This window comes from Solanum lycopersicum, chromosome 6, assembly GCF_036512215.1.
Source record: "Solanum lycopersicum chromosome 6, SLM_r2.1".
NCBI classification, from domain to species: domain Eukaryota; kingdom Viridiplantae; phylum Streptophyta; class Magnoliopsida; order Solanales; family Solanaceae; genus Solanum; species Solanum lycopersicum.
The window spans coordinates 32,232,851-32,246,282 of record NC_090805.1 but is presented as its reverse complement, the minus strand read 5'-3'; the positions used below and the strand labels follow the sequence as shown (position 1 = coordinate 32,246,282).

Sequence of the window (13,432 nt, the reverse complement as noted above, 5' to 3'; positions counted from 1 at the left end):
TATATATGAATTTCAAAACGCCCAATTAATTAACCTTAAATATTATTGATCCATCATATAATATATGATTGATTGATATAAGTTGACATTCATAAGTGATTTATATATCAATTCGTTTATGAATATATGTGTTCATGATTATTCAAAATTGATAAAATTGTGTAACTTCTAAAAAACTATTATTCATCGCATAAAAAAAAAAACTAATTATGATAAAAACTAATTTATATATATATATATATATATATATATATATATATATATATATATATATATATATATAATATAATATAATATGATCATTATCTCAGTTAAATGGGTTTAATGAATTAAGTTAGTCTATTATTTAAAAAGACTTTAATGATGTGTCGTGTCAACTAGGAGAGAGTGAGACTTTTGGAGTGTCAAGTATATTTGAAGGAAAATAGTGATAGTTGAGTGATATTTTGATCCTAAATGAAACTTAAATGATATTTCAAGGTAATTCCTTAAAGTTGAGTAACCATTTAGGAAAATGACTCGATATATTAATAAGCTACTTTTAGGTTTTTAAAATTATTTTGTTAGAGTCCTATGTGACTTGAATTTAGAAGTTAAGTATTTTATTTGTTATTCAAATTTTACTGATAAATTGTAGCATATTTTTCTATTTTTAATTAGGAATTATATCTACAAATGTATTTCTCTGAATAATTAATAAAATAATTCCTTTGATAATTTTGCAGTAATTTTTTCCTTAAAATCGTTCTATATTATTTTCTTAATTTCTTTATTAAAAAACAACAATAACAAGTAACTTGAATAAACATTGAAGAAAGTTTTGGAAAGCACTCTATTTGAATTCTCGTTATTGCAGAGATAATGAAAATCCACAATAATGTGCTTCATTTTAGTGTTAAAAATTATGACTAGTTTGCTGATTTTCCAATATAATATAATATCAAATAACCCTTTGCATGTTAGTATCAATTTTTATGCATTATATTATTTCCTTTCATTTGGATAAATAATTAATTCGAAAATAATATAGACATAATGTGTATACTTCGTTTACTTATCCATGTTAACCCTTATTTCGAAAAAAATTTCAATAGACACTCCATTCAGGAAAGTAGAACTCAGACTCAAAGCCCTACGAGGAGAGCAGAACTCTCTTGCGAGAGAAATGACCTTAAACATCGAGATAACGAAAGTGAAGGCAACTCAACAGTAGGAATAATAAGAGGAGCCATGGATAAAATTGAAGGAACAAGAGAGAAGAATAAGAATGAATTTATTTTCGACAATTGTTAGTTATATTTGAAATGTAGCCCTATATTATTCCTAAGACTTTGTTGGACTTGAAAAAACAGTCTTTGCTCCATCAACTAGAGCTTCACTAGATATCCATATCTGATCACCATCTGTTTCGACTCGTTTATTACCTAGTGATGAGTTTGATTGGTACTTTAAAACAAACGCGGTCTCATCTGACAAAGTTGGTTCAAAGTTTGCTCCAGCTTCAAGATTTTGCTCTTATTGCTAGCTTTTCTCCATTTATGCCTGACACTGAAGAAGAAAGATCAGATGCACCTTATCAGTTATTTGCGATATGAATAGAGGTTAGTACAATGGAATGACATTCCACAGTAGATGATATATTGATACTCCTGCCATCTAAGAACTAGAGCAAATACATCATTATTCTCAAAACGGGCCTACATTGGACCATTTTTTTACTTCATGTTCGGTAAAAAAATAAAAAAGAAAATACCTCATTACTCACTTACTCTTCTTTCTAGGTTTTGCCCCCAATCACTCATTTGTCTCTCTTTCTTTTTCCAACATTGTTTTCTCCTTTCCTTGTTTAAGAAAATCAACTCTTTTAAAATTTCTATCATTGTTCAAGAAACTTCACAATTAATTCAAAAGATTTTTCACCCATTAATAAAGATAAATTCGAAGTCAACAAGTATTTTGCGAGATTTTTTGTGATTTTATTTTCATATTTATATTTCAAAATTTTCTTCTTTAAACAGTATTGTTTGATTCTTTTGTGAGTTTGTTTCATATTCACCACGTATTTTGTGAGATTTCCCTATTTTATATATTTCATAATTTTCGTCTTTTAAACACTAGTATTCAATTTTTTTGTGATTCTGTTTTCATATTTGATATTTAGTAGATTGTAGTAATCTAGATTAAACACCATATATCGTTTGAGTTTTATACATTCATATTTAATAATCATGAATTTTTCTTATAGGTTGCTAATGCACAAGTGAATATGGATTCAAATTTGGATTTGGTGAAAAAAATGGAAAAAGAAATATAGCAGACGAAGAAGGAGAGGTTTCAAAATTGTATTGATATTAAGTTTTGTTTGTCAATTGTTTTTATTTTACTCAATATTATTCATACCAAAATTATATTTATATTAATTTTTGTTTGTCAATTATTTTTTCTTTTACTCAATATTATCCATACCAGAATTATGTTCATATTAATTTTTATTTGTCAATTGTTTTTCTTTTACTCAATATATTCATACCAGAATTATATATATATATATATATATATATATATATATATATATATATATATATATATATATATATATATATATATATATATATATATATATATATATTTTGTTTGTCAATTGTTTTTTATTTACTAAATAATTATATTTTTATTAAGAATATTGTATTTCTTTTTTAGTTTGCAGTCATTCAAATAGGTATGTCAAATGAATTGTATTCTTTAAATATATATGTATAATATTTACTTCACAATCAATCTGGTTTTTTTTATTCGAATAGAGAAAAGACATAAAGTGACACCTGAAGTTGTATCAAATTTTTTAAAAGACATCTTAACTACGTGAGCGTCCTATTACCCCACTAAAAAATCTTCAACTGATATTATCACATCATTTTTTGTCCAGAAAAACGTAAAAGTACCTCCCTAGACTATTAACAAATCTCAAAAACACATTAACTAAACTAATGTCCCATCCCCCCCTCCCCCTCCTCCCCCAACTCATTTTTTTAAAAATAATTTTATACATCTTTTTGACTTGGCATATGCGTAGGGTCACGGAGTGTGCTACGTAAGTTAAAAGATGTATAAAACTGCACAAAAAAAGAGTTTTAGGGGGGAGGGGAGGGGAGGAGGGAGAGGGAGGGTAATAGGACCTTAGTTTAATTAAGTGTGTCTCTAGGATTTCGTTCATAGTGTAGGAGCTACTTGTGCCTTATCCCTTTTTGTCTACTTGTCATAGAGAGTATATACAAACAACTTAAAATAAAGAATATAATTTTATTTTTACAAGTATTTGTAATAAAGTATAATTTCTTGTTATTTTATTTATTTTTCTTTGTTATTTTCTCTTCTTTCTTCTTCAAAAATTCCTTGCCATCTTGATTAAAACTCCTCACTTTCAATGTTACAATTTATCGTAGCTTTATCCTCCTTCTTTTACTACTATTACTTTACTCTATTCAATTTTAAAACTTTATCTAAATTATTTATTACATTTCGAATAATTTGATAAACTCATATATCAAATTTTTGTTCACTCATGCTAATCTTATTTTCTCTTCTAAACACCTTTGATGCAACGCCCCATCTAAAAATATTTTTGAATTAAAAAATAAAGCGTATAGAGAAATTTCTTGATTTGAAATTTGGGAATCATTATAAACAAATTCTTCAAATACTAACTTGATCAAGATTGTTGGATCAACTTTGTCAATATGAACAGAGATATCTCTAGTATTCAAAGTCTTATGTACTCTTTGGATTAAACTCAACATGAATTTAGTTGTTGTGGCGATTGGGCTTAGCTTGAAGCGGGAGTGCGTGGGTGATGGTGAAAGGTAAAGCGAAATTTAAGATGAATTTTTTTTAAAGTAATAAAAAAATAAAATAAGTCAAAAAGCAAGAGAGAGAAATAAAGAATAATGAAAAACTTAAAATGAAAAACATATTCATATTCATATGTAATTATAAGATTATATTGAGATACAATTAGTAATATTTTTGTAGTACAAATAAAAGAAAAATATATTTAGCAATCATGTAATACAATTTTGGTCAGTAGGATACAATTTTAATTTGAATTGATAAGTGAGCACATCAAATGTAAAAATTATTGATATACAATTACGATGAAAACATAATAAAAAAGGAAGTTGATCCACTCGAATTAGAAAGGGAATTTCTTTGAAATTGTAATTGGTGATACATCTTTCATATAGGATGATCTTAGAAAGCACCTAAGTGTTGGACATTTGCATGATACATGTTTTAAGTGATATGTTTCTTTTTTCTATTATATAGAAGAGTGGAGTGGAGGACGACCAAGGCAAAAATTTAATTTCACACTAACAAAAATCTATGAAGAAAGATAATAAATAATTCTAGAATTATCTTTCTATATATGAAATGAATAATGATCAAGGATAAAAATATTATTTTACGCTAACAAATATCTATTAAGAATGATAACAAAAAAAATAGTTCTAGAAACATCTTAAATAATTGTTATTTTATTATTACTCTACTTTATTTTTATTTTAATTTAATTCTTAATATTTTTCTGTTCATTATGCTTATTAAAAAACCTACTATTATACAAAAATATCACGAATTAATTATACTAATTTTTATTTTGGCTCTAATTAATATACTTGAAAATAAATTAGTGTGATAAAATTAATAATATATATTAGATTGAAATTAAAGAAAAAGATGTGAAAAGTAACTTTACAAATAAAAAAAATAAGATGATATATTTGTATTAAAGATGACCAAAAATAAAAATATAATTTCATTCTAATAAAAATCTATCAAGAATAAATAATTTTAGAAACATCTTTCTACATATGAAGTGAACGATGATCAAAGATAAAAATGTAACTCATGCAAGCAAAAATCTAAGAAGAATGATAACAAGAAAATTCAATAGTTCTAGAAACATCTTTAGGTATTATTATTAGTATTACCTCATTTTTTGTCACGACCCAAATCGAGCCGCGACTGGCACCCACACTTACCCTCCTATGTAAGCGAACCAATCAATACAAAACCCAACATTTCGAATATAATAACACAATATAATGCGGAAGACTTAAACTCATTAATGAAAATCAATTAAATAACTTCTAAAAACTCGAACACTTATTATCCCCAAAACCTGGAAGTCATCATCACAAGAACATCTATCCTCAAATTACTAAAGCTAAGAATATCTAGAAGTGCTAGAATAAATAAAAAGCTAGTCCATGCCGGAACTTCAAGGCATCGAGACATGAAGAAGAAGATCCAGTCCAAGCTAGAAGCATTAGCTCACCCTGAAGTCCGGTGTAATGAAGACTAGCTAGAGTTGCGGTTGAGTTGAAGACGACGGCACGTTTGCTGCACTCGACAATTTAACAAAAAGAAACATACAAGTAGGGGTCAGTACAAAACACGGGTACTGAGTAGATATCATCAGCCAACTCAAAATAGAAAACAATATATATCAGTTCATATCATAAATCAACTACAATACTCAATCTGTAGCAACAACATGTACAAGAATCTTTGATAAATAACATCAAGTACATTCATGAGGACTCAAGCCTCTATATCATACTTATTTGGGAATTAGGTTCATTAGATTGAGTATATTAACATCTTTCATGATTCATCACCTTTATTCTTGTGTCGGTACGTGACACTCCACTCCTCTACTACTATGTGTCGGAACGTGACACTCTGTAATGACCCAAAAGCTCATCTTTAGGATTTTGAATATTTATTTAACTTAAGTTAATTAATCGATAGTTTATGGGCTAAAGTGATAATTTATTTAAGACCCTATACTATTTAGCCTTTATTTAATTAAATATGTGGGTAAAACCTAACACTTTTAGTACTTAAATAATTCAAAAAAAATAAATAAGGAAAAGAAAAAAAAAAAGAAAAAGGGCGAAGGGTTTTTGTGCGGCTTACGAACTGCTAGGTAAGTTTTCTCCTTTAATCTTCTTGATTCTGCACATAGATGTGTGCATATAACAATATTATATAATAAAGTATATATATGTGTGCATAATTTATTTAATGATGAGCATATGAAAAAAAAATGCAGAATAGGTAAATCACGTGAATTGTTGGAAATTGTGATAATATTGAAATCAATTTGTTAGTTGTTATCTAGTGATTTAATTGTGATTAGTTGATTGGTTTTATAATAGACAATTAGTATGTATTGCTAAACAAAGAAAAACAAAAGAAGGAAAAGACAAAACAATTGTCATAAATATTATAACATTATAATTCAAGTTCTGTTTTATTGAAATGAGTAGTTGAATATTATGTGTATTGTATTTTATGAATATTATTAATATTAGGTTAATGAATGAAGACTTACCGAAGCTTGAAACTTGAATAAATATGAAAGTTGACATCTAGCTAGTTGACATCAATATTAGGAATTCAATTATAGATTTGAGTGAGTTTTTGGGTTTAGGTTAGACCTATAGTAACATGAGTTTCGTTATTTCCGAAATTTTATTGTGATTATTAATGTGAATAGATTGCTTTGAGTTGGAAGCAAAACGAAAAGGAAAGGCTCAAGTCTCATAGTGATTGTTCAACTATTTGAGGCAAATGGATTTCTAAACTCTTGTTAAGCGTACGAAATTCGTGTATTTCCTTGTGTGATGTTGAGAATGATTTGGAGACTTGATGTTTATTTGTTGGTGTTGTATTTCTTGTTGTAAATTGTGCTTTGTTATCAAATGGTTATCTCCTCCTTTTCATTTGAGCATGTCATTTGCATTGTATCTGAGACATGGTTGTGGTAAGAGGATGATGTACTATTTTCGAAGGTCGTATCGCGCGCCGCGATGGATATTATATTTCGAGGGACGTATCGCGCACCGCGAAGGTTACTATTATCGAGGGTCGTGTCGTGCGCTGCGACAGATGCATGGACAGATATGTCCCCCATGGGTCCCGGACTGAGAGACAGCGGTTGTGTATCGTTACGGAAGACATGCATCACTATACTTGACATTGCATCTCATGGCATTACACATTTTATTATTGATGAACTTGAACACGTGTTTTGTTGATCTTGTGAGTGTTTCTCTGTGAAGCTTGTGACTGTTGAATATTGAGTTGTTATTGAGAATGTGTAAACTGATAGAGTGTGGTTATTGAGTTGTGTGTTTGGTAAACTGTAAACTATTAGACTGTAGCGTGGAGGTTTAGATATGGTGTAAGAAGTGCCCGCATTTTGTTCACTTAACTTGTGTTTAGAGGTTTGCTTGTTGGGTACCGCGTGGTTTGGTACTCACCCCTTGCTTCTACAAATTTTTGTAGGATACGAGCCTGGATCTTCGTGATAGTTGTCATTCTTTTCGTTTCCGAGGCATCTTGTGGAGGATTGTGAGGTAGCTGCTTGTCATCTCAGCGAACTTTCCTACTCCAGTTTATGACTTTGTTTTTACTTGAAAGACAACTTCATGTTAGACTTCTATTTTATTTCAATTCTAATATTTACATTAGAGGCTTGTGCATGTGACAACCTGATTTTGGGGATTGAATTAATATGACTTGGTTTCATAATAGGAATTGTAGTTGGATTGTCATTTACTTCCGCACTTTGTTAGATATTTGGTTTTAGGCTGACTTGTCTTGGTGGGATAAGACGAGTGCCATCACACCCATTTTTGGGTCGTGACAAAATGGTATCAGAGCCCCAGGTTCGTAGGTCTCACGTGTATACAAGCCGAGTCTACGTAGAGTCTCAAGGATCAGTACGGAGACGTCTGTACTTATCTTTGAGAGGCTACAAGGATTACTAGGAAAACTTCTTTTTGTTCATTATTTCTCATCGTGCGTAGTCACCTTCTTTAGTACTGAGTTGTTGTATACTCTTTTGACAGATGATGAGGACTAGAACTAATGTTACTGGTGGTAGAGGTGAGGCACTTCCCGAGGCAGTTGTTGAGGCCCCAGCTAGGGGTAGGGGTATATCTCGAGCTAGAGGTCGTGCTAGTAGTACGACAGTAGCCAGAGGTCGTGGACGTGGAGCAGCACCATTGAGAGGTAGTGCTAGAGAGGTCTCTACCGAACCTCAGATTGATGATAGAGAGGACCAGGTTCCTCCAGATCCCGTAGTCACACCTTTGCTACAGGATACGCTATTGAGGGTGTTAAGTGTGCTAGAGGGCTTTTCTCAGGGTTGTGGTGCAACTACCACACCACATGACTCTCGTGCTAGAGAGGGGGCTCAGACCCAAGAGCAGCAACAAGCTCCGGTTGCTCAGGATGCGGTGGGGCAACTACCAGTAGATCCCGCGGTTCATAATGATATTGCACCAGCAGTTGGGGGTCAAGTTGCATCGATGGTTGTTCTGACAGAGGATGAGTAGCGTACGTATGAGAGATTTCGAAAGATGGACCCACCTCAGTTTCAGGGTGGGAAGAGCGAGGACGCTCATGAGTTTCTAACTACCTGCCGAGAGTTACTAGAGGTGGTCGGATTAGCTAAGTCACATGGGGTTAGATATGCTACACTCCAGCTTCGTGGACCAGCGAGAGACTGGTGGAGGACTTATTCGGGGGTTTTGCCAGTTGGATCTCCTCCAGTGACTTGGGAGCAGTTTGCTAGTGCATTCCAAGATCGTTTTATCCCATGGAGCGTGAGAGAGGAGAGTCGCTTGAGGTTTGAGAGTCTGAGACAGGATGGTTTATCGGTTACAGAGTATGAGGCGCGTTTTTGCCAGTTGTCTAGGCATGCGTTGGCCATTATTCCAAATGAGACAGAGAGGATCCGCAGATTTGTGAGGGGATTGGCTTTCTCTATCAGGTCAGCTGTGTTTCGGACATCTAGGGAGGGGACTTCTTTTCAGTCCATTGTGAGCGCCGCCAAAGAGGCAGAATTGATGGAGAGAGAGGAGTTTGGGGACCCTAAAAGGGCCCGTATATCAGGACAATTTCATGGTGCCTCATCTGGAGGTAGGGGATCACAGAGAGTGAGTGGTTCTTTTCAGCAGCGGGGACCTATTCATGCATCTATGCCGACATTCGAGGGTGGCCAGACATCTAGGGGTTCTTATAGCTCGGGTTAGAGCTCGTACGGTTCACAGCCGCGACCTACAGGGCGAGGAAATTATAGTGGGTTTTCAGGGTCCACACAACAGTTCGCAGGTCAGAGATTTTGTTTTACTTGTGGAGATCCCGATCATCTAATGCGGCAGTGTACTTCACAAAGGGGTCGTGGTGGGCCTTGACCTAATTCTTCATTCCTGACTAGACCACCAGCACCACAGGGTAGAGGTCGTGGCAAAGTTCAGTCAGGTAGAGGTGATAGAGTTTCTAGTAGTGGTGTTGCAGCTCAACAGAGTGGGGGTAGAGGTACCACCCAGGATGGAGGTGGACGAGGAGGCCACTGCTATGCTCTCCCCGGGAGACCTGAGGCAGACACCTCTGATGCTGTTATTACAAGTATCATCCCAGTATGCCGTCGACCTGCGTCTGTGTTGTTTGATCCAGGTTCTACATTCTCTTATGTGTCTATGTATTTTGCTGCTAAATTTGATATGATATGTGATAGCATGACTGTACCTATTCGTGTTTCTACACCCGTGGGTAAGCCCTTAGTGGTGGATCAAGTGTATCGATCCTGTCTTGTTTCTTTGGCTGGGTATGACACTTGGGTAGACTTAATCATTCTAGGGATGGTGGACTTTGATGTTATCTTGGGTATGGATTGGCTTTCTCATTATCATGCTGTCCTTGATTGTAATGCTAAGACTGTGACTTTAGCAATGCCTAGTGTTCCGAGGGTTGAGTGGAAGAGTGTTAGTGGTTCTTATCCTAGCAAGGTCATCTCTTTTATCCATGCTCGGAGACTGGTGGAGAGGGGGTGTTTGTCTTAGCTTTTATTCGGGATACTAGTGTTGAACCACCTCCAATGGACTCTGTTCCCGTGGTCCAGGAGTTTCTCGATGTATTTCCTTCTGATCTTCCAGGTGTTCCTCCCGATAGGGATATCGATTTTGCTATTGATTTGGAACCGGGCACTAAACCTATTTCTATCCCTCCATACCGTATGGCTCCAGCAGAGTTGAAAGAATTGAAGGATCAGTTGCAGGATTTATTGAGTAAGGGTTTTATTCGCCCTAGTGTATCACCTTGGGGTGCCCCTGTATTGTTTGTGAAGAAGAAGGATGGGACTATGAGAATGTGTATTGATTACAGACAGTTGAACAAGGTAACAGTGAAGAATAAGTATCCTCTTCCGCGTATTGATGACTTATTTGATTAGTTACAGGGAGCATCATTGTTCTCTAAAATTGATTTGAGGTCTGGGTATCATCAGTTGAAGATTAGGGCATCAGATATCCCTAAGACAGCTTTTCGAACCCGGTATGGGCATTATGAGTTTCTAGTGATGTCTTTCGGATTGACTAATGCTCCTGCAGCATTCATGGAGTTGATGAATGGGGTGTTTCGACCATACCTTGATTATTTTGTGATTGTTTTCATCGATGACATCTTGGTTTACTCTAAAACTGAGGAGGACCATGTCCGACACCTGAGGATTGTACTTCAGAGGTTGAGAGAGGAGAAATTGTATGCCAAGTTCTCAAAGTGTGAGTTCTGGCTTACTTCTGTGACATTCTTGGAACACGTGGTGTCCAAGGAGGGTATTAGAGTAGATCCAGCCAAGATTGAGGCAGTTAGAGGCTGGACGCGACCTACTTCACCTACTGAGATTAGAAGTTTTGTGGGATTGGCAGGCTATTATCAACGATTTGTTAAGAGTTTCTCTACTATTGCAGCTCCATTGACTAGATTAACTCGACAGGATGTGAGTTTTCAGTGGTCTGATGAGTGTGAGGAGAGCTTTCAAAAACTCAAGACTTTGTTGACTTCTGCTCCTGTGTTGACTCTACCTGAGGAAGGTGTAGACTTTACTTTGTATTATGATGCTTTAGGAGTTGGTTTGGGTGGTGTGTTGATGCAGAAGGGGAAAGTGATTGCTTATGCTTCTAGGCAGTTGAAGTCCCATGAGAAGAACTACCCTACTCATGATCTAGAGTTGGCGGCTGTGGTATTTGTACTTAAGTTATGGCGTCATTATTTGTATGGAGTGCATTGTGAGATCTTCACTGATCATCGGAGTCTTCAGTATATCTTTAGCCAGAGGGATTTGAACTTGAGGCAACGGAGATGGCTTGAGTTGCTGAAGGACTATGACGTGACCATTCTGTATCATCCTGGAAAGGCCAATGTTGTGGCCGATGCTCTGAGTAGGAAGACTCCTAGCATGGGGAGTCTTGCAGCGCTTAGTATTGAGGAGAGACCATTGGCTAGAGAATTGCAGGTATTAGCTAACACTCTTGTCCGCTTGCAGATTTCAGAAGAGAGTGATGGGATGATTGCTTTTATTGAGGCTCGATCTTCTTTAATCGAGCAAATTCGTGCACACCAGTTTGATGATGAAAAATTATGTCTCATTCGAGACAAAGTATTGAGAGGGGAAGCTAAGGAGGCTGTCCTTGATTCTGATGGTGTCTTGCGGATCGAAGGCAGAATTTGTGTGCCCAGGACAGGCGATTTAATTAGATTGATTCTTGAGGAGGCCCATTGTTCTCGGTATTCCATCCATCCGGGAGCGGCGAAGATGTATCATGATCTGAGTCAGCATTACTGGTGGTGTGGGATGAAGAGAGATATTTCAGACTTTGTTTCGAGGTGTTTGACTTGCCAGCAGGTCAAGTGTGAGCACCAGCGGCCCGGGGGTGTATCTCAGAGGATGCCTATTCCTACTTGGAAGTGGGAGAGGATTACTATGGACTTTGTTGTGGGTTTTCCTACCACACTGGGTGGTTATGACTCTATTTGGGTTGTTGTTGATAGGCTGACCAAGTCTGCCCACTTCATCCCGGTTCGGGTAAAGTATACAGCAGAAAAGTTAGCCGAACTATATATCAGTCAGATTGTGCGACTACATGAAGTTCCTGTTTCTATCATATCAGATCGAGGTTCACTATTTACTTCTCACTTCTGGAAGGCATTACAACATGGTCTGGGTACTCAGTTAGATATGAGTACGGCATTTCACCCTCAGACAGATAGTCAATCTGAGCGGACCATTCAGGTATTGGAAGATATGCTTCGAGCGTGTGTGATCGATTTTGGTGCAAGATGGGATCGACATTTACCCTTAGTGGAGTTTGCCTATAATAACAGTTATCACTCTAGTATCCAAATGGCCCCATTTGAGGCATTGTATGGTAGACGGTGTAGATCTCCTATTGGTTGGTTTGATTCGGCGGAGATGGACTCTTTGGATACAGACTTGCTTAGAGATGCTATGGAACAAGTCCGTATGATTCAGTATAGACTGTTGACAGCCCAGAGTCGACAAAAGAGTTATGCAGACCGGAGAGTTAGAGCCTTAGTGTTTATGGAGGGTGATCATGTTTGGCTCCGAGTATCACCCATGAAGGGTGTGATGAGGTTTGGGCAAGCTTAGCCCTAGGTTCATTGGGCCTTTTGAGATTTTGAGCCGAGTGGGGGAGGTGGCCTATAAGTTGGCCTTGCCACCTAGTTTGTCGGCAGTTCATTCTGTTTTCCATGTCTCTATGCTTCGGAAGTATATTCCGGATGAATCTCATGTGATTTCACTCAATTCTGTGGAGCTGGGTCTAGACTTGACATATGAGGAGGAGCCTATAGCTATATTGGATAAGCAAATCCGAAAGCTTAGGACCAAAGAGCTTGTTTCAGTGAAGGTGCAATGGAAGCACCGTTCAGTAAGAGAAGCAACTTGGGAGACAGAGTCTGACATGCGTGCCAGATATCCTCAACTTTTTGAAGCTTCAGGTAATTAGTTTTACTCCATGTTCGAGGACGAACATGATTTTTAGTGGTGGATAATGTAATGACCCAAAAGCTCCTCTTTAGAATTTTGAATATTTATTTAACTTAAGTTAATTAATCGATAGTTTATGGGCTAAAGTGATAATTTATTTAAGACCCTATACTATTTAGCCTTTATTTAATTAAATATGTGGGTAAAACCTAACACTTTTAGTACTTAAATAATTCAAAAAACAAATAAATAAGGAAAAGAAAAAAAAAGAAAAAGGGCGAAGGGTTTTTGTGCGGCTTACGAACTGCTAGGTAAGTTTTCTCCTTTAATCTTCTTGATTCTGCACATAGATGTGTGCATATAACAATATTATATAATAAAGTATATATATGTGTGCATAATTTATTTAATGATGAGCATATGAAAAAAAAAATGCAGAATAGGTAAATCACGTGAATTGTTGGAAATTGTGATAATATTGAAATCAATTTGTTAGTTGTTATCTAGTGATTTAATTGTGATTAGTTGATTGGTTTTATAATAGACAATTAGTATGTATTGCTAAACAAA

At 35.5% G+C, this 13,432-nt stretch overlaps 1 protein-coding gene across 1 annotated transcript; it reads left to right on the top strand.

The window, feature by feature from the left end:
* The first annotated feature begins 8,432 nt into the window (after positions 1–8,432).
* Positions 8,433–12,881, top strand: LOC138349335 (uncharacterized). Its single transcript, XM_069299659.1, has 9 exons — positions 8,433–8,581; positions 8,846–9,102; positions 9,373–9,531; positions 9,715–9,906; positions 10,011–10,088; positions 10,782–11,017; positions 11,399–11,640; positions 11,905–12,077; positions 12,610–12,881. Exons 1-9 carry the CDS (start codon positions 8,433–8,435, stop codon positions 12,879–12,881), a joined length of 1,758 nt encoding a protein of 585 aa, XP_069155760.1.
* Positions 12,882–13,432: the final 551 nt, after the last annotated feature.